The sequence below is a fragment of the Clupea harengus genome, chromosome 16 (genome assembly GCF_900700415.2).
Source record: "Clupea harengus chromosome 16, Ch_v2.0.2, whole genome shotgun sequence".
Lineage (NCBI taxonomy): Eukaryota > Metazoa > Chordata > Actinopteri > Clupeiformes > Clupeidae > Clupea > Clupea harengus.
In genome coordinates, this window is record NC_045167.1 from 11,913,390 (window position 1) to 11,934,643 (window position 21,254).

The 21,254-nt window shown below is 43.8% G+C and overlaps 4 protein-coding genes across 8 annotated transcripts in view; 3 read left to right on the plus strand and 1 right to left on the minus strand.

Annotated features, from left to right (window-relative positions):
* Nucleotides 1-93: 93 nt before the first annotated feature.
* On the plus strand, nucleotides 94-8,000 carry dclre1c (DNA cross-link repair 1C, PSO2 homolog (S. cerevisiae)). Of its 2 annotated transcripts, none has more exons than XM_012824443.3 (14): nucleotides 94-444; nucleotides 659-710; nucleotides 799-883; nucleotides 980-1,039; nucleotides 1,183-1,238; nucleotides 1,405-1,506; nucleotides 2,312-2,384; nucleotides 2,897-3,037; nucleotides 4,124-4,225; nucleotides 4,408-4,544; nucleotides 4,846-4,900; nucleotides 5,272-5,360; nucleotides 5,571-5,668; nucleotides 6,067-8,000. In XM_012824443.3, exons 1-14 carry the CDS (start codon nucleotides 336-338, stop codon nucleotides 6,924-6,926), a joined length of 2,019 nt encoding a protein of 672 aa, XP_012679897.2. In that variant the 5' UTR covers nucleotides 94-335; the 3' UTR covers nucleotides 6,927-8,000. The 2 variants fall into 2 exon arrangements, with proteins under 2 accessions (XP_012679897.2, XP_031438341.1); XM_031582481.2 differs by having other exon boundaries at nucleotides 94-199.
* A 579-nt stretch (nucleotides 8,001-8,579) lies between these two features.
* hspa14 (heat shock protein 14) lies at nucleotides 8,580-14,637 on the minus strand. Its single transcript, XM_012824520.2, has 14 exons — nucleotides 14,524-14,637; nucleotides 14,105-14,185; nucleotides 13,901-13,983; nucleotides 13,753-13,801; nucleotides 13,527-13,632; nucleotides 13,345-13,435; nucleotides 12,938-13,042; nucleotides 12,196-12,357; nucleotides 11,701-11,856; nucleotides 11,502-11,604; nucleotides 10,190-10,405; nucleotides 9,687-9,836; nucleotides 9,372-9,439; nucleotides 8,580-8,841 (listed from the first exon to the last, which is right to left on the minus strand). Exons 1-14 carry the CDS (start codon nucleotides 14,578-14,580, stop codon nucleotides 8,751-8,753), a joined length of 1,518 nt encoding a protein of 505 aa, XP_012679974.2. The 5' UTR covers nucleotides 14,581-14,637; the 3' UTR covers nucleotides 8,580-8,750.
* Nucleotides 14,638-14,770: 133 nt separating this feature from the next.
* cdnf (cerebral dopamine neurotrophic factor) lies at nucleotides 14,771-18,129 on the plus strand. The gene is made up of 4 exons (XM_012824521.2): nucleotides 14,771-14,926; nucleotides 16,878-17,005; nucleotides 17,304-17,445; nucleotides 17,786-18,129. Exons 1-4 carry the CDS (start codon nucleotides 14,848-14,850, stop codon nucleotides 17,974-17,976), a joined length of 540 nt encoding a protein of 179 aa, XP_012679975.1. The 5' UTR covers nucleotides 14,771-14,847; the 3' UTR covers nucleotides 17,977-18,129.
* Nucleotides 18,130-19,354: 1,225 nt separating this feature from the next.
* shank3b (SH3 and multiple ankyrin repeat domains 3b) overlaps nucleotides 19,355-21,254 on the plus strand; it is a 24,674-nt gene continuing 22,774 nt past the window's right edge. For all 4 annotated transcript variants that reach the window (XM_031582476.2, XM_031582478.2, XM_031582479.2 and 1 more), the window contains exon 1: nucleotides 19,355-21,254. This exon is cut by the window's right edge and continues 473 nt beyond it. The gene's annotated coding sequence lies outside the window, so the exon portion shown is untranslated.

The window sequence follows — 21,254 nt, forward strand, 5'->3', positions numbered from 1 at the left end:
ATAAGTTTGTGATAAGAACAGACCCTTAAATGTAAACAATTTATATGTCAGTCTGTCCACTAGATGTCGCACTGCTTACAATTCAACACCCCTCGTTGTTGTTGTTGTCTGCTTGCCTGTAGGATGCAGATAATGTGTAGATTGGCTAGTGGGAAGTTTCAAAATCCAAGCTGAAGTCATGTCGTGCGCAGACAGAATGGTAGTTGCGTTGCGTTAGCACACTCAAGAGGCTTTAGCTGTCAAATGTCCTGTTATTCGGTCATTAGCTTGCTTGCTAGCTGGCATTCGGATATTAAATCAACTCGTGTCGTTTATTATCATTAAACTGTCTCAGAATGAGTTCTTTCGCGGGTCGAATGAAGGAATACTCAACGATTTCCCTAGATCGTTTTGACAGGGAGAATTTGCATGCCAGAGCTTATTTTTTGTCTCATTGCCATAAAGGTATAGATAACTTTTCTCCATAAAATGCAACCTTACTATCTTCCTTGATTAGGGAACGTTTTAGCTTAAACGTTACGTTTCAATGGTTGATTTAGTTTGGCAGGTTAGCTTTTATTAGTTTGCTTTGGCTAACAGCAATGGCTATCAAAAGTGGGCATCCTGTCGTAGACCTATTGGTAATGTTATTATGGTTGTCATATGTTGTACTTTACAGACCACATGAAAGGACTAAAAGGGCCCTTGTTGAAAAGAAAACTTAAGTTCAGGTAAGTAACCGCTTCTTTTGTGACCTCCTCGTTGAATACTGACATAACGTCAAAGCACACTAAGTCCCTGCCCATGTACCTTTCTCAGTTTAACAGTCAAGCTCTACTGTTCGTTCGTTACCAAAGAACTCTTACTGAGCAATCCGAAATATGGCTTCTGGGAAGGGCACATGGTAAGTGTTGTTTATTTTACGTTACACATACATTGAGGGAAAATGTATTTACACGCTTTTAGAGAATAACTTGTATTTCTACCTCTGTTGTTCTAGGTAGCCCTTGAGCTTGACAGTCCAACCCACATATCGCTGATTGACGAAACAACTGGAGAGGTAGGGGCCCCCTTAGCAGATGGATAGGAGTTAGGGGTGTGTTTGAGTGGGGTGTTACCAGGTTTACAGATGCATGTACTTTGAAGGCTGAAACTGGTTTCAACCATTGCTGTATCATCTCTGTATCCTTCTTTTTACTTTAGTTAGAAGATGTTGTCGTCACTTTGCTTACGGCGGGACACTGCCCAGGATCAGTTATGTGAGTAGTGTGTGTGTGTGTGTGTGTGTGTGTGTGTGTGTGTGTGTGTGTGTGTTTACAGAGGAGAGGGCACCCCAAAATTTCAGCTGGACTTGAACCCACGGTGTAGTCAGCACCTACTTCTCATAACACATGGGCTTTCTTTCTGTATGTGTTTCAATGGCAGGTTTCTGTTTGAGGGGGGGCAAGGAACAGTGCTGTACACGGGAGACTTCAGACTGGCCTCAGGCGACGCCGCTAGAATGGAGTTCCTGCACTCCGGGAACAGGTATGGAGGAAAAAAATAGATGTCACGCAACACACTTGAAGGTTGATGGACAGATGTTTTTACTGTTTAACACCACTTTCCCGTTATTCCTCCCCACCAGACCAACTTCCTGTTTCAACTCCTCATCCCTCTTTTATCCCCTTTTCTCTGCCCCTTACTTCCTGGGTTTGATTGATGCCCCAGTGGCTCATGGGATTGATGACAGTAAATGATAAGCAGGTCAATATCAGATGATTGGAAATGGTTTGGTTAAATGAGTGAATAGTTTGTTGTCATACGGTGCATGCTAGACAGGTAATGCTTTGGTGTGTGTGTCGGGGGGGGGGGACTCACATTGATTTGTCATTTTACTTGTCAGACTAGTTGATTGTTTTATATTGGTGCACTCATATCTGGGTTCTGCTCTCGTGGTGAATTGTATTGTGCCTAGAAATGTTGTTGTCACTAACTCGATACAATTTTGCGACTGCTGTACCTTCTCCATGTCCTTGCAGGTTTTCCTTAATCATCATGTATTACATTCTTTGTGTATATGTGCAAGCTTTGCAGTCAGTGTTGAATATTGAGCAGTGTGCTTAGATTAACATTGTTATTGTATGATGTTTGGCATGGTGTTTTTGGCCATAGCTCATTGCTTTTCATAACAGACTGGAATTATATGGTTTTTGGCTGATTTATGGTGCTGCTTGAAATTAATATCCCTGATAGCTGGTTTTAACTAACTCACTAACTTTTTTTAAAATTAAATCAAGAAGTTTAATAAGGGCCTCCCCCTCCCCTTTTCCCCTCCTTTTTTTCTTGTCAGGGTCAAAGACATACAAAGTGTCTATGTGGACTCTACATTCTTTGACCCAAGGTTCTGTCAGATACCCAGCAGAGTGAGTATCCTCAGTCACCCACCACCTAGCTTCAGTCAGCTTTTAAAGCATGGTTTCCCAATTTTGACGCCAGGACATGAGGTGTGGTAGCCAGACGTTTCAAGTAATTAAAATAAATAAATAAATCACAAAATAAATAAATGTGATAAATAAACTTTTTTTACTTGCCTCGTGGAAAAATCTAGTTGAAATAAAATTCCAGAATGATATTCACTGAGCTTGGCGTATCTAGATTAAGACCACCTCACATGACCAGGCTACATGTTAAGTATGTAAAACTTGAATTGGACAAAAATTATCAAAGAAAATTGAACACTTCTGCGCCTTCATCAAGTAAAACTGTGAAACAAACCTAAAAATAGTCATGTTGTGAATGACTAGGGTTGCGAGAGATTTGTGACATCGAAGTGGGGACAGGAACCAAAACAGGTTGGGGACCACTGCTGTAAAGACAACTTCAACCAATAACTCTTTCTGACTAATGTTGTTGGAACTGTGTTGAACTTTGCCAGGAAGCTTGTCTGAATGGAATAAAGGAACTGGTGCGAGACTGGCTCATTCGGAGCCCGTACCATGTGGTGTGGTTTAACTGCAAGGCAGCCTATGGGTACGAGTACCTCTTCACCAACCTGAGTCAGGAGTTTGGCTGTCAGGTCAGTCCCCTACACCTTCACCATGCATCACTGAAGCCAAACAGATTGAATGATTTGTGTAGATCCACAAAATGCATTTTGTTCTACACCATTACATAGCTCCTTGTTATTTTTTACTTTATTTTTTAATGAAAATCAGACATTGCTTTTGAATTGTGGTTCAACAGAATAATTAAAAAAAAAAAACGAATTAAACTGGCCTGGACAAAAATGATGGTACCCCTAGAAAAGATTTAAAATAATTTGACCATAGAGACATGTTAAACTAAGGTGTGTCCTCTAATTAGCATTACAGGCTCCTTCAAACTTGTAATCAGTCAGTCTGCCTATTTAAAGGGTGAAAAGTAGTCACTGTGGTGTTTGGTATCATGGTGTGTACCACACTGAACATGGACCACAGAAAGCTAAGGACAGAGTTGTCTCAGGAGATTAGAAAGAAAATTATAGACAAGCATGTTAACGGTAAAGGCTATAAGACCATCTCCAAGCAGCTTGATATTCCTGTGACTACAGTTGCACATATTATTCAGAAGTTTAAGGTCCAGGGGACTGTAGCCAACCTCCCTGGACGTGGCTGCAAGAGGAAAATTGATGACAAATTGAAGAGACGGATAATACAAATGGTAACCAAAGTGCCCAGAACAACTTCCAAAGAGATTAGAGGTGAACTCCAAGGTCAAGGTACATCAGTGCCAGATTGCACCATCAGTCGCTGTTTGAGCCAAAGTCGACCGAGGAGGACACCACTGTTGAAAGCAAATCATATAAAAGCGAAACTGGAATTTGCCAAAATGCATATTGACAAGCCACAGGGCTTCTGGGAGAATGTCCTTTGGACAGACGAGACAAAACTGGAGCTTGTCAGTTTCAAGTTATTTCAGTGACAATTGTGGGTTTTTCCTTCTTTAAATGAAGGGTACCAACAATTTTGTCCACGTCTGTATGTACTTTTTTAGATTTCTTTGTTTATGATTTCATCAGCCATTTGTCTGTAGTCTTATGTTAAGAATGGTTACTGAATTAGGATTTAGAGGCACACACTGTAAGCACAGTCGTCACCGTGGTTAGATCTGTTTCCTGTCTTAGATCCATGTGAAGAGCCTAGACATGTTCCAGAAGATGCCCGAGATCTTGAGTCACGTGACCACAGACCGAGCGACACAGATCCATGCATGCAGGCATCCGAAGGTATGATCAACTCGCTGCCTCCTTCCTGTTCTCATCTCCTCCTTTTGCCTCCTTGCCTTTAAATGATTATACCAATCCCATACCCTTTTTTTTATCACATTCAGCTAATTTCTCCTCACGGTCCTCTAGCTGTCCGTTTTGTGTCTGCGCTCAAAAAAACCTCAGGTGTTCGTCATTTGCAGGATGAGGAGTTTTTCCGGGCGAACAGGCTGCCGTGTGGCTGCATGGCCAAAGATGGGAAGCCTCTGCGTATCATCAGCATTAAGCCCTCCACCATGTGGTTTGGAGAGAGGACCAGGAAAACCAATGTCGTTGTCAGGTGACCAGCAGCTCAAATACCTCCTTTACTAAACTACAGGTCCACTACTGACTGACTCAAAGACCTCCTCTACTAAACTACAGATCCACTACTGACCAGCACAGTAATAATGCTGAGGTCATATACCATGATGTGTTAACCAAGATCAATCAATCATAAATGTGCAAGTCTTAAAGAAATGGCTAAAGGTTTTGTGTCACAAGTGTCACAAAAATGTGTGTTTGTCATGATAAGTTATTTAGTTGTTGTTGTTAATGATGGTGTTGTTGTTGATGATGATGATGATGTGGTTGTTGTGCAGAATGGGGGAAAGTTCGTACAGAGCCTGTTTCTCTTTCCACTCCTCCTACTCAGAGGTAAGTGGATTACTTCAGTGCAGTTTACTAGTTTAATACTAACCTACACAAGGACATATCAATGCCGTGGCCACTTTGGGAGGGGGGGGAGAATGATTTAGTTTCCACTGATTTTCTAAGCAGCAGCAGAAGCTAAATTAAACCTTAAAATGATGTCATAACACTCCACATTACAAGTAAAGTGTTCATACTGCTTTTGAGACTTCTCTTCTTCTTCTCTGACCAATCTTCATTAGCTTCATGGAATAAAATTCCTGTGGGTGTTAATTGAAAACAGCATGTCATCATGTATAATGAGAACTGTTCAGAAGCAAACAAAGATCCAGTCCCAATCCCACGGCAGTGTCTTATGCCTTTCCTTTGTTGGACAGATCAAAGACTTCCTGTCCTATATCTGTCCAGTGAACGTCTATCCAAATGTCATCCCCATGGGACGCACCCTTGAGGAGGTTACAGAGCTGTAAGCAAGCCGTCGTCAGATTTTACACCAGGGAACTGTAACCATGGGCTCAGGTCCACGAGGACCACAAGCATTGTCTGGCAAACTGAAATGTGGTTTTTTTTTTTCCTGTCTCTAAATAGATTATCTATGCTTCAGACAATTTTTTAATGAAAGTGTGTGCGCAATAACTAATCTATGCTTGGTTTTATTTCATGTTCACTACTGAAGACTGAAGCCACTGGGCCGAGAACATTCTGGAAGGGCTGAAATTGTCTACAAGCCTCTTGGTCTCCTGAAAAGAGCGAGAGAGGAGTGCACTTCAGAAGGTTAGTGACATGTTGAGTGACCGTCCCTTTGCTAATGAAAGCTCTTATTTGAAATGATTGGTTTGGAGTAACTAGACCTTTTGAACACTATACAATGGGACTGATTAAGTCTCTGTCTTAATGTAGGGTTTTTTTTTTCTTTTTAAATCTTGGGGCAAATGAGATATTTGAGCATGGCTAGATTTCAGGTTAATGAATGCAGTTAATTTGGCTCTGATAGAGGGTATGATTAAGTTAATGAATCTAATGAGGTCCTGCCCTCCCATTTAAGTTTTTTTTTATCTGATTTGAGTGCCTGTGTTCTCGCTTATCAGGAGGAGATGAAGTTCCAAGATAGCTGCTAGTTTAACTCAGTCTCTCTCTCTCTCTCTCTCTCTCTCTCTCTCTCTCTCTTCCAGTATCAGACAGTGATGATGAACTGTTCGATGAGGTTGCTGTGGAGCCCCAGAGGAAGAAGTTGCTGACCAGCGAGAAAGCGGAGCCTCAGCGCTGTGAGACGCCAGCTTCCCCTGTTGCCCTGAAGGACTTCCTGCCCGAGTCACGTCCCTCAGTCCACACAGCCAATTACGCGGACTGCACAGAATCTAATGATGACGACGATGATGATGAAGACGAAGGAGGTGATGGTAATGATACGGGTGAAAAGGTTGTCCAGACCCCCAAACAGGATGCGGCAAACAGTCCGTCATCTGGTGATGCCTGCACCACCTCCAACCCACCTCAGTGGGACGCCTTCTTTAAACCCGGATCCCTGCCCACGGACGAGAGCTCCGAGCCGGACAACAGCCAGACCAGCCTGGCCCGCTCCAGCGAGTACACCTGCTCGCAGTCTCCGGTGCTGATCACCGAGGACGAGTGTGACTTGGACGACTTCCACCTGTCGTCCTCGCAGTCCACCCACATCTCCGATAACGGGGTGGAGAACTACACCGAGATGGACACCGTCCTCTTACACCCTGAGACCACGAGGGCTGAGTGCCAAGATAGTCAAGGTGAAGCGACAACCAATGCAGAGTCAGGGGGCGGAGCTCAGTCACTTCCAGAGGCAAAGGATGCTGTAAATGACAGTCGTAACAGCCAATCCAATACAGCAGAGAACACAGAGCCAAGATCTGATTCGCAGGAGTCGTCTGACTTTGAGCTGCCGCCCACCCCTGGCTCCACGGTGCCACTGCCGGAGGAACTGAAGAAGCTGTACCAGAAACTGGCCGCAGGCGAGGAGCTTTTCCTCAGGAGAGGCAGCAAGGGCTCAGTCTGAGGCCCAAACCAGGCCTCCCACACCCCACCCTGACCCCAGAGTACCCCACTCACACAGGATATGCTATAAACATACAAACTACAATTATTATCATTGTTCAGAACTGATGAAATTTGCTGTTTCCTCTGAACGATCAGCACTCATCCACATGACCCAGTCTGAGGGATGTGTTGTGGCGTCTGAGCTGTTCCTCAGGGGAGGCAGAAAGGGCTCAAACCAGGCCCTGGAAAACCCTTCACCACAAACAGAGTTTTCTTGTTTCAGTTTGGTACTCATTTTCCCCCAGGGGAACAATTTCAGAAAAAAAAGAATATAGGACATATTCCCAACACCAACCCTCTGCCCACATGTTATATACTGCAAACATACAAACTACGTATTGCCGTGGTTCCTAACTGATTACATTTGCTATATCTTCTGATCAGCAGTATGCCACTGTTAGTTCAAATGAAGTGCACTTGGGATTGCCCCTGTCAAATTGTACTACACATTCTTACCTGCTGACAAGTTTAGGGCCTTTTACATTCCTGTTCTCAGTGACCGTAAGAGCTCAGTCGGAGTCCCAGCCTAGGCTGTGGAAAACCTCCCACAATTATTGGTGGTACTTTTAGAAATAATTTTTGGAAAACCAAAATGGCACACATCCCCAAGACAACTACTGCCCTCACCCTTTCCCACAATCATTTGATATGCTATAAACATTCAACTTGCATAGTTATGGTCATTGTCCAATATTATGAAATGTTTTTTTTTTTGGTTTGTTTTTCAAAACTGATGACATTTGTTGTTTTTTTCTAAATGATCAGTATGCCCAAGTGTCACTAGAAGTTCAAATGAAGTGTTATTTTGGATTGCCCTTGTTAAACAGTAGTATATATATTGGTGGCTAGTTTAGGGTCTTCGACATTCCTATTCTCTTGCACTTTGACTTTACTACTACCTCCTGAAGCAGCTGTCACCACATTGCCTGTATGCCTTCTCATATCTGGGACCAACTAGTTGTTTCGAAATTGCACCGTTGAGTTTTTGTTTATATTTGACTTTATGTGCAATAAAAAATTAAAGTTGGCTGCACAGAACCTTTCTTTGGCAGTCACTTTAAAATGAGGTACCATTATACAGGTACATAATGTCACAGCTAAGAAACAAAACAAAACAAACCTGGGGCCCTAATGGAAAAATATACAAATATGCAAATGTTCACATTATAGTTGAAAAAACTGGTAATTGTTACCCAGGGCAAGTTTATTCCTGTTCCCATCTCCAAATCTACAATTCGGTTAAAGCATACAACAGCTTAAAGCACCACACTAACCCTACTTAAGACTACAACTGAACTTAACTGGCGTTACTGTGCCAGTGCTATCTGGCGCACCAACTTTCCTTTAGACTCATGTGGTGTGATGTTCTAGCACACCTGCAGTTGCTAAATGCCGCCCTTTCAGTTAGGTGTTGCACCAGCCAGTGCTAATCTACACCAGAACACGCAACATGCATGTAACCACAAGCATAAGAGCATCTGCCATCAGAGAGGAACACCTGCTGTTACTGAGCTATAAAATAAAACGTGACCTTTTAGATACGCATCAAAGAACAGGAGCATTGTTAGGTTATGTAAAGCAACCCAAAAAAAAAGATGGCCACTGCACTTTCTTTTCTTCATATATACACACACTGTTTATTGAAAAAAAGAAGAGGACCTGAACACCGGGATTAAGATGTCAGTTTATCTTGTACTCTTGGATTACAGTAATGAAACAGACTTGTGAGGTTTGGGTTATAGGGTAGAATATCTCCATGGAGACCAGAGAGGTGTCATCTCATTTATGATGCAGCTGCTGCAGCCGCTGCTATGGTAACGGACTCGGACCGTCCACTGAGCAGCTCCGTACAGGTGACGTGTAATGAGCCATCCCTGTAGAACACACACAATTATTAGGCTACGCATTTAACATTTACTACCACAGTTCACTTAGTGGCACTATGAGGTTCATTAATGCTAAGACTTCGGCGCCCTAGACACATGTAACTAACATGCTAATGTATGAGTAACAACATATCGATACCTTGTATTTATATTCTCTCTGGTCACAATTAAATAAACTATATCAGTGTGTTACACTACATTTGAAATGGATCAAATCGAAAGGGTTAACTCTATGCTGATCAAGGCTTCACTCGATGTAATCAAAATTAGTATTACTCTTTGAGGCGTGTTCTAAATAGAATAGTAACACTCTTATAACAAATCCTAATGCAGTACAACTAAACCACACTTCAGCCAACCGCCTTCAAGATCAATAGAAATGACAAGATTGGGGCTGGGAGTGATGATTATTAATATTGCATGGCGTACAGAGGAGGACTAGGTATACCATGAGTAAGCGTAATACCATCAGAAGCCATGTCAGTACTACTGCACAGATAACAGAGGGGGGATCGTACCTTTTCATTGTGATCACAGTGTCAATGTCATGGTTCTCCTCCTTGGGTTCCAGATCTCTCAGAACAATCTACGGAATATATGAATGCAAATTATGTATATATGACCATATAAGAGTATATATATATAACTATATCTATATATAGTAAGTTACATATATACAGTACACACTAGTAATTCCCACACAATCCCCAACAACAAAACCCATCACATGGCTGTTCGTTGCATTTGAAATTGACATGTCTTTATGCTTATATGTGTGTATATATGCGCATGCTTGTATGTGTGTGAGTTGGTCTGTGTGTGTGTGTGCCCACCAGAGCAAGACGTTGTTGGGCCTGGTAGAGGTCCAGACATACGGAGGTCAGGTTGCCGGGGCCCTGAAGTGTGTGCTGTCGGCGGGCAGGCAGCGGGGTGCCCGAGGGTATGAGCACATTTAACAGCTCCTCTCCAGACTCATCCACCTCCTACCAGACAGGAAAACATGAGCATACGCAAGTAAACACACACCCGCACGCACACAAATCTGATCACACCTGCATCAGCATGATAAAAAAAACACACACACCAAAATGATCAGCATAGACAAAACCTTACTTTAGAAATTGTATCCGAGTCCAAATGCTGCTAATATCAATATATTTTTTGCCATCATAAAATGCCCACTGAAATTCTTCAACCTTGGAATGGTTACTTTCATGAATACAGAATGTAGAAGTTATATGGGAGGTATCTTTGACAGGTTCGGTGAGAAAAACACCACAAAAACGAATGTGTGTGTGAATGCCAGAGTGTGTGCAAGAGAGAAAGAGCTTCACACCTTGACCAGGATATCTTTGTCACAGCAGTCGATGGTGATGGAGTCCTCCCCCATCGGCAGGCTGTCCTTACCCACCAGGATGCCCGCCTGCAGGGCAGCGCCCACAGGGATCACCTCATCAGGGGCGATGGAGCTCAGCAGCTCCACCTCAGGGAAGAGCTCCTTGATCATCTGCTGCAGCCTTGGGATCTTAGCCGACCCACCACACAGCACCACCTGACCAGACATCAGACTCACAGCAGTTAGAATGTCTGCTACTAGTGCTGCTACTATACTATTACTGCTGCTGCTACTAGTGCTGCTACTATACTATTACTGCTGCTATTACTACCGCTACTCCTACTATGGTGGTTGCTGCTATTACTACCGCTACTCCTACTATGGTGGTTACTACTACTACTACTACTACTACTACTGCTGCTGCTGCTGCTGCTGCTGCTGCTGCTGCTGCTGCTGCTGCTGCTGCTGCTGCTGCTTCCGCTACTACAACTGCTACTACTATTACTACCGCTACTCCTACTATGGTTGCTGCTGCTGCTGCTGCTGCTGCTGCTGCTGCTGCTGCTGCTGCTGCTGCTGCTGCTGCTACTACTACTACTACTACTACTACTGTTGCTGCTGCTGCTACTGCTGCTGCTGCTGCTGCTGCTGCTGCTTCCGCTACTACAACTGCTACTACTATTACTACCGCTACTCCTACTATGGTTGCTGCTGCTGCTGCTGCTGCTGCTGCTGCTACTACTACTACTACTACTACTACTACTACTACTGCTGCTGCTGCTGCTACTGCTGTTGCTGCTACTACTGCTGTTGCTGCTACTATTGCTGCTGCAGCTGCTACCGCTACTGCTGCTGCTACCGCTACTACTGCTGTTGCTGCTACTGCTGCTGTTGCTGCTGCTACTGCTGTTGCTGCTGCTGCTACTACTGCTGCTGCTGCTACTACTGCTGCTTCCGCTACTACAACTACTACTACAACAACCGCTACTACTATTACTACCGCTACTGCTGCTACTACTATTACTACGGCTGATCCTGCTACTACTACTGCTACTACTACTACTGCTGCTACTGCTACTACTGCTACTGCTGCTGCTGCTACTACTACTGCTGCTGCAACTACTGCTGCTACAACTACAACTATTCTGAAATGCTGCAAATACTTCATAAGATCAATTGCAGAAATGCCACAATTTTATAATTCTTCAGAATCTAACAGGTTAACAGGTTGACATCAACAGACTGAAAGCAGCACATCAAAGATACAAAGAAGAGGCATTAACATTTACAAATTGAGCGTTTCTCCATTTACCTTGTTGACATCACTTGTGGACAGACTGACTTGCTCTAGGAGGCTTTTGATTGGCTTGATGCTCTTATTGAAGAGAGACGAGCATATAAGCTCAAATCGTGCCCTGCAGACAGTGAGAGCATTAACTTTGACCTCTGACATTGCACACGGGATACATTTGAAGTGAAAATGTACATTCGATGGGAGAATGCCAACCCACCTCGACACATTGCATTCAAAGTCCATGCCATCGTGCAGAGAGTCCACAAAGCAGTTGGCACTGCTCAGAGTGGAGAGGATGTGCTTGGCCCCGTCAGCACTGTTCATCAGCTTCATCATCGCTCTGGCGTTACCAGTCACATCCTGCTTAAAGGATCTGAGCAACGCACACACACATACATTTTTTTTTAATAACTTTAACAGATGGTTTAACAGGAAGGGTACCATGAAAAGGGTAGATCAAACAGGAATGCACGTGGGCAAAAATGTGTGAAGTGTACGAAGCTGAGAGAGGATTGACATGAGATGTCATGAGAGAATGACAAGAGATTAAAAAAGCGACTATACAGAGAGATTGAAAGAGGGAAAGCAATCATCAAGTTTGCGGGAGGATGTGAGAGGGACAAAAAAGGAAGGGATGAACAAAGACAGACATGGACTCAAAGAAAGAACGGGAGAAAGAGAGAAAAAATTAGACGGACAAACTCCCACATACTTCTTAAACTCGGCGGCAAGGTGCTGGGCCAGTGCGTGTGTGAAGCTCTCTCCACCGGTGCTGTGGTCAGTGTTTGTGGCCAGCACCCGGTACATCCCACTGTTCACCTCCAGCGCAGTCACACTCAGAGACGTGCCGCCCAGCTTATACACCAGCACGTGGCTGCAGACATGACCAGAGGCAAGATGCTAAAGATACTAGTAAGCATAGACAATCTAGACACACTAAATACTAGTATTAAATACTAACTCCAAAATAGCAAACACGTTGTGTCTTTACAAAACACAGACTGGTGGAAGTGCAAAGGTTTTAGCATAAAATGCTTACATGTACAGTTAAAATACTAATCATACCTTTAGAATTTGCATAAGCATTAAAAACATCCCTAACCATTGTGGAGCTATAGAAACAATGCGCAGGTATGAACCAATGCTGGAGGAATTAGCCTTTGTAATACCAAAGCCTAACCCTAAGATTTCCATCTCTAGGTTGACCTCCTAATAATTATAATGTATAGCCTAGCTTTACTGTGCAGAAGGCTGTTTTGCATAACAAAATCTACTGAACGATTTCATATACAGGTTGAGTACTTTAAAAGTTAAGGGCAACTAGGGATTTCATATGAAATGTGTATCATCATATGGACACAATGATGACTAAATATAAGAAATAAAAACAACAGTTTACAGAGCGAGGCAACACGGAACCAGTGTGATGGAATGGAATGGAATGATGTTTATACCTTTTGCCAGAGGGGGAGTCCTGGCCGATGCCGTAGGCCAACACGGCTGCTGTGGGCTCATGGATCAGCCTCAGCACCTTAAACCCGGCGTCCTCGGCAGCCTTTCTGTACAATGAGACACACGTAACCATGGGAACACTCACACGGGCAACATCAACAGTTACATCTTCATATAAATTGCCAGCCCAAAGTATAGGATCAGAATAAAAAGCAGCCATACTAGCCTCCACTACCAAATATGCTTCCCTTGCCATATGTGTGTTTTAAACATTACATATAAGAGAAGTACCAATGTTAGATATTCATAGAGCATATGTAAAAATGGTTCATTGAACTTGAGCATGCTGTGGCCACGTAACCAAAAAGCACTGCGCTGGCACACAGGTATGAGCGAAGTGACAACAAACCTGAGGGCGTTCTTCTGATTCTCTCCAAACTCAAAAGGCACAGTGATGACGGCATCGGCGACATCAGACCCAAGGGCAGACTGAGCCGTCTCTGAAGGGAGCAACAAAAAGAGTGAGATGGGATCTGTTGTGGCCATGGAGAGCTCTGGAAGCTCTACTATTACGCTAATGTCAAACGTTACCTTTCATTTTATGGAAGACTAACTTGGCGACTTCGTCAGGTGACACATACTTTGTTGTCTCTCCTGTGTCAATTTCATATTTGGGCAGATCACCTTTATTTACTACCTGTGAGTGAGAGAAACCAAGTGAGTCAAGGTGCTGACAAGTGTGAAAGATATGAGGGGTGACTTCAGATCTGTGACATTTCGCCACTAAACATATCCCACTGGATAACAGTCTACTTACTGGGCATTTGCTCTCTGCTTTGTGAGCCTCTGCCTCTGGGTCATCAAAACTAAGGATGAAGAAAATGTTCAACATTAGAGAAAAAAAACTGCCTCAAACAAAATAGCATGTAGATCTCTGGTAATCAGTATTGACCTATGAGACATACCTTCTGCCCAGTATCTGCTTCACTTTCACGACGGTATTGTTAGCATTTCTTATTCTTCCCTGTTTGGCAGCTATTCCCACGATCTACGGAAAACATCATCATATAACACATGGTTACCTAGCATAGGCAAACCGGTGGTAACTTGTCAGGCAAAACTCATAATATATCTGAACGCGTCTTATTAGAAATATTACAGCACAGTACCTGTTCAGTAGCCCTGTATGCCACCACGGCGGGGGTAACTCTGTCGCCAGCATCATTTGCAACTACGTCAGCCCTACCATCCTGAAAGGACAACGAACCAGAGTTATAAAGGACCTCTGATGAAAAGTGATCAGTAACTAAGCAGTCATAACATTACTTTGTTGATTACAGATACTGCAGTTACACGTAGATAATGACATTTATGGGGTATAAATGTGTATACAGCCCACACACGATATAGAACAGTCAGAAAACACGTTTAACACCCGGCTAACTCGCCGGCTAACTTTCTCTGAGGGCTCCGTCACGATAGCCAATGAAAAGCAGCTTATGTTTGAAACATTTAAGCATTACAACAGTTGAACAGGTTGCTACATAAAAAAATCACATTCAAGTTATTGCAGATTGTCATTATTTACCTTAAATATCGCTACACAAGCACATGTGTATCCAAAATGAACCCCTATAGCCGCCATGCTTCGTAAAAAATGTACCGGACACTACCGGAAATCGGTTGGAAGTAGCCGGTCAATATTAACCAATGAGAACTCACTTTTTAGTTGTTGGACCAATCAGAGACTACACTAAAAGTAAATTGCACATGCAACCGGCAAATCATAGTAGTCTCGATCCTATCATTCATCCAATGAAACACCTTCTCTTCCTGTAGACTGGAAGGGTAGAACAAGGGGTACTGGGTATTGAAGTTTGTACAGTAGGACTTTTGCGCGATTACTTTTCCAATGCGGCCTTCAAATGTACTGTACGTCGTGGTGGTTTTGGGTGTTGTCGTCGGCCTTATCGGTGCCGATGAATGCGAAGGTGAGCGTGGACTGCACGGTTTTAGCGCATGAAAGGTTTCTGCGTGTAAAAATAGCCGTGGTGCTGTGCTGGGTCGTCCTGTCAGTCTATGCATTCCCGAAAGTAACGCGAGATAGCCGGCCACCTGGCAAACCAAAGCCGGTTAACATGTTATTTATCAATCCATGTAGTGAGGCATAACAATTAAAATTCAGTCCAAACAGCCACCCTGTAAAAACAAACTGGAGTGAGGTTCTGGTTAAAATACTGTGGGCCTACAACAAGTTTTAAGTAGCGGTTACTGTGAGTTTCAGCAGCAGGATACTGTATATAGCATTCATGCCCTATCAAGGCAGACATTAATGTCAGAGACATTAATGCAGTTATGAAAGCACTGTTTGGTGATGCTAGAATAGTACTTATGTAATTACTCCCTCCTAGGGATGAGAATCGAGAACCGGTTCTTTTTTAGAACCGGTTCCTAGTGAACCGATTGTTTGGAATCGTCAGCCAAATTCTTTAACGGTTCTGCTATCGGTCCTTTGTGGTGTTGCGCATGCGCGAACTTTTTTAGTTTCTTCTTCAGACTGCAGCAAACATGGCAACTAGGCAGAAGCGTTCTAAAGTTTGGCTCTATTTCACACGACAAAAATTACACCTACGCCACTTGTAACCTGTGTAAAAAGTCTATTTCGTCGAAGGGAGGAAATACAACAAATATGAATAAGCATTTGAACACACAGCATGGAATTAAATTACAGGAATGTCATGTCTTCGATGCATGCAGCAGCTCAGCTAATGTCGGCGCTTCATCTCTTTCTGTCAAGGGGAACTCTTCAAAAGTGATCACAACCACTCACTGTGTGAAGCAATTTGCCTTTATTGTGTGTAGTCGATTAAGTTATCTTCTGTCCCTTCGTTTGAAGCATACATTTTAGCTCCGGCATTGGTCTCCCATTATTGATCATTTCACGTTTGGATTGAAAGTCCAGTTTTGAGAAATGTTTGATCGTAACGGTGTTAATTATCGGAGGGCGTGTGTTATCAGCAAACGTTCGCGTTTTCGTGTCAACCCATTATTAAACTGAGCATATCGTCTTTTAATCCATTATTAAACTTAGCATATAGCTACGCTAGCTTGGCTATAGAATCTTCCATTTTCAGCCCCCTACATTGAGGCAGAGGTAGTGTTTGCCTTCCCTCTTAATGTGGCTTTATGTCAGCTCAGCAAATTCAGCGATTTTGTTAGTGCCATTTGTTTCATTGTGTAAACCAGCTTTCACTATATAGATAATCTCCATTTCCATCCAATTTAGCTGATGACGTTCAGAGTCAGACCGGTTCAGAGGCTGGTAGTCTGTCTGGGTCACAGGCTACAGCTAGCACGTTATGTACACCTCTAGCCCATCCTTTCTTCGAGGCAGGGAAAAATAAAATTACCGAGGAGAGGATCAACGAAAATCACCGAGCAGTGACTAAGTTTGGGGTGAAAGGTTTGCACCCTTTTACTACGGTAGATGCCCCAGATTTTCGTTAGGTTAATTTCTAGGAACATGTTTAAATTAAACAGAATGCATTTTATTTAAGTTATGCAAGTTTTATTTTAAGTTCAAGAGGAATATGTATAAATGTTTTTGGTTATTTTTTATTTTTTTAATGTGTATATACATACTGTATATGGTGTGTGCAGCATTATAGAAAATTATATAAAAGAAAATTAATGTAAATAAACCCGTTTGTGCTCTTTTTTCACCCCTTGCCCAATAAGAATCGATAAAAGAATCGATAAGGAATCGAATCGATAAGCAGGAATCGATAAGGCATCGGAATCGTTAAAATCTTATCAATTCTCATCCCTACTCCCTCCCATATACTGACCTTGTACTCTTGTTTGTGCTTAGGTGAAAGCATTTCTGCATGTTATTCCTGTGTGTGTGTGCATTTGTGGATGGGTGGTTGTTTCTCTCTACAGTGTGTGTGGGTTTTCTGGAACGCCTCTATAAAGCTCTCATCAGCACCCATTCAGAGTTGAGCCATGCTATCGTGGAGGAAGGCCTCGTTCAGACCTGTGCTGAAGCCACTGGGAAGGAAAGCCGCCTGGTAAAGATGCGCGTGCGCGCACACACACACACACACACACACACACACACACACACACACACACACACACACACACACACACACACACACAAATACACTTGACTTTGTATTGTAAACGGCTCTCTTTCTTCCTTGGTATCTTGGTATCTGGTTGTATGCCTGTCTGTCTGTCTGTCTGTCTGTCTGTCTGTCTGTCTGTCTGTCTGTCTGTCTGTCTGTCTGTCTCACACACACACACACACACACACACACACACACACACACACACACTCACTCACTGTCCTCTCCTTGCTGGCAGTGCTACTATCTGGGAGCTTCCAGTGATGCTGCAGCCAGAGTGACAGGGGAAGTGACACGCCCCCTCAGCGCTCATGTCCCGCCCCCTAAAATCTGCCAGAGACTCCAGAAGAGAGATGGTCAGATATGTGAGCTGCGATATGGTATGATAAACACTCACACAACTTAAGAAAAATGCACAATCTTAGGTTCAGACACCCATTTGCATTACACCCCTCACACACCACACACACATATTGCTATACCTACTGTAAACATTGTTTTAGTACTATCACTATGTACAGTGATATTTATCATTATACTCTCCTAATCATTATTTCTGTCTAAAGTGTTTATGTGTTTATCGATGTGTGTGTGTGTGTGTGTGTGTGTGTGTGTGTGTGTGTGTGTGTGTGTGTGTGTGTGTGTGTGTGTGTGTGTGTGTGTGTGTGTGTGTGTGCATGCATGTATGTGTGTGTGTGTGTGCGTCCATGTCCTACACAGATACGCCTGTGCTGGACTGGAGCAGGGAAGTCCTCTCCAAGCTGCGCGTGCTGGAGCTCAAGCGCCTGCTTGCCTCGTGGGGGGAGGAGTGCAGGGCCTGTCTGGAGAAGGGCGAATTCATCGACCTCATCCAGCAGGTGGCGCCAAAACACAGCGCTTCCATGCGCCAGGAACACTCGCCAGAGCTCTGAAGGGCTCCACTGCGCAGCTCCGCGACAGGGACCGTTGCCAACAGCTCCAAGAGCTCACCGCGCAGCTCTACACCGGGGAGAGCTTAAAACGCTGCCTCCCCTCCGGACTCCAAAAGCAACTGTGGAATAAAGGAAAGCAATAATTACTGTATAGTTTTTCCTCCCGCCTTGTTTCCTCTTTTCCTCCTTTTTTTCTTTCTGCATGCCGGCTCAGCGTTAGACCCGACTCTTAGTGGGTGAGGTTCTATTCTGGGCCGCAGTTCTATCTTTTTTTTTGTAAAGATATGTGTGTTTGTGTGTGAGAGAGAGGATGCATGTGTGCAGAGTGAGAAATTCCTGTTTCCTTCGTACGCATGCTGAACAAAGCCCACCCACACACACTGAAGGATCACTGATGTTTACATCAAGCGGGTTGTCATGGTGATCGTAAATGGTTATTATGTTTCCTGCAGCTGATGAGAGAGGATTTTAAACTTCCAGTGTCATGATATGCAACCAATCAGAGAAAGAGAGGACAAACACGGATTCCTCTCTCCTCCTCCTCCTCCTCCTCTCTTCTCTCTCTCTCTCTCTTTCTCTCTCTCTCTCTCTCTGTCTCTCTCTGTCTCTCTCTCTCCCTCTCCTCTTTCTCTCTCTCTCTCTATTGCTCACACACACTCACTGTCCCTTTCATGCTCTCTTATTTTCTCTTTATTTCTCCCTCTCTCTCTTTCTATCTCTTCTCTCTTTTCCTCCCTCTCTATCTCTCCCTCTCTCTCTCCCTCTCTTCCTCACTCATTCTCTCTCATTCACATGCCCCCCTCTGTCTTTCCAAAGCCTCTGCTCTCCTATAATAGCTGTTCAGAGAAATAGAGAGAGGGAGATATAGTGAGAGAGATGCAGGCCTTGCCCACGCAGTCGAGTGGGAGACTGAGCCTCTCTCCACTCACACTCTCTCTCACACACACACACACAAACACACATGCTTACACTCACACTCACACACACATTACACTCGCTTCCCCACTCACACAGACACAGACACGCGCACACAGACACACACACACACACACACACACACACACACAGCCAGTCAGTGTGTCATGCCTGCACTGAGTGGGCTGTGCTGAGCATTCCTGTCATACAGTAACAGAACAGAGTCTTTCTGCCTCCGCGCGCACTCTCTCCCTCTCTCTCTCTCGCACACACACACACACACACACACACACACACACACACACACACACACACACCACACACGCACACATGCACGCACACACACATGCATACACATACACATATACACATATACAGAAGCAGTGACGGATTCTCTGAGAGGAAGCTAAGATGGATGGGGAATATCTGGTTGTCCAGTGATATTGTGGGGTAAGTTCTCTTTCCATGATTTAATAGAGAGAGAGAGAGTGAGGAGCTGTGTGTGTCTGTGCGTGTGTTTGTGTACGTGTGTCAGAGAGTGTGAACCTGCATGTACTTCCCGGTTTTAGAGAGTACAGTTATTGTGCTATGCTGTGTAGGGAACCTACCGGCATATTAATAATTGTGTGTGGATGAACGTATATGTGTATGCGTGCGAGTCGGCAATTTGCGAGTGAATGTTTGTGTGTAAATATCTTTTTTTTTTGGAATAGCGCAAAAATTGTTACAAAATAGGTGGTGATGTAAACTTTTGGGTTGATTCAACAAACAGTAGGTAACTTCACTGCAGATGATAACTTGAACATAGATTAACACTATACACACACACACACACACACATACACACTCGACCCTGTCTGTCACCCCTATTACCTGTCGCTACCTCACTTCCTTCTGATTGCAGTCGTGACTGAAGCCGTTCTTCACAGTTCTACCGCCTACACACTCTACTGTCACTCTCTCCCCTTCTCTCCCCCTCTTCCTCTCTTCCTTTCTCTCTATCTCTCTCTCCCTCTCCCTCTCCTACCACCCCATCTATCTGCTCTGCAGCTCTCCCTCTTCTCCCTTTCTTCCTGCCCCATTTTCTCTCCATCTTCCTCTCAATTTCCTCCTCAGCATCCCAGATGTTGATGCATTGATGTATCAGTAGCTGAAATTTCCGCGGAGGATTTTTTTAATTAATAATTTTTTTTTTGCTGGGGATGGTGTGTTCCAGATTGGCACCTTGGCCCTTTAAACGCAGGCAAAGTTTCCTACTGAACCATTTTTCTGGTTGCCATAGCAATGAGCAAGGACTTGGAGAGGTGCAGCGGTATTAGAATGCAGTGACAGAGCTTACCATGTGAATTCTCACACATTCAGATATCAGGACCCTCTGAAGCTGTGTACACACACACACACACACACACACACACACACACACACACACATACACCTTCAAACATATCACAGGTTTGACTCAGCGAGCCACACAAGGAGATTGTAATCGGAGATGTATGGGCTATTGCATTTGACTGATGCTTTTAGCTTACTGTATGTGTGTGTGAGAGAGAGTTTGTTTTAAAGTGTGTCAGCCACTCCTAATGTTGCATAGCTTAGTACTGTGAAACTGAGCTGAGTCTGTTGATGGGTTCAATTGACCTTAAACAGCACTACAAATTCATCAGGACATCCGTGTTTCAGGAAATTAAGTGAGGTGTGTGTCTGGAAGCAAGTGAGTGAGCAAGTGCGTGTTCTTTTAAGTTTGTTAATTATACTTTGGGTTGTGTGTGTGTGTGTGTATCTGTGTGTGTGTGTGTGTGTGTGTGTGTGTGAGTGGAAGGTGAGTGTATGTATTGTTTTAGGGAAAAGCGGGCTATCTGCACCCCACAGTCCTTCCTTCTCTTCCTGTAAAAACATCCCGAGGACCCTCGGTCCAATCCCGACAGGAAGTGAGGCTGAGATCACAGGAAGTGGGTTGCATGGCCAGAAGGGCCGGGTCTCAAAACAGGCCCATGGAAGTGTCTAGAAGATAGGTGTGTCCTTAGGCTCAGAATAAGTATTTCTCCCTCAGGACATTGCTGTGTGAGTGTCTTTTATGTAAATATAGGTAAAAGCAAGTGTGGTATTACCAGTTGCCCAAAAATAAACATAAATGTAAACTCTGTGTTAAAGTGGGATTAGTTTCTGTGTAATTCATATCTTCTTTCTTTCATATCACTGAATTTCATGACAAAACTAAATAAGAAGTATGTGTCTCTGTGTGTGTGTGTGCGTGTGTGTGTGTGTGTTTGAGGGAGTCAGTGAGTGAGTGAGTGTGGGCACTCATAAAGTCTTCTGTGTGGTCAGTATGTTTGTCCAGTGTGTGTTGGGTGAAAGAGATG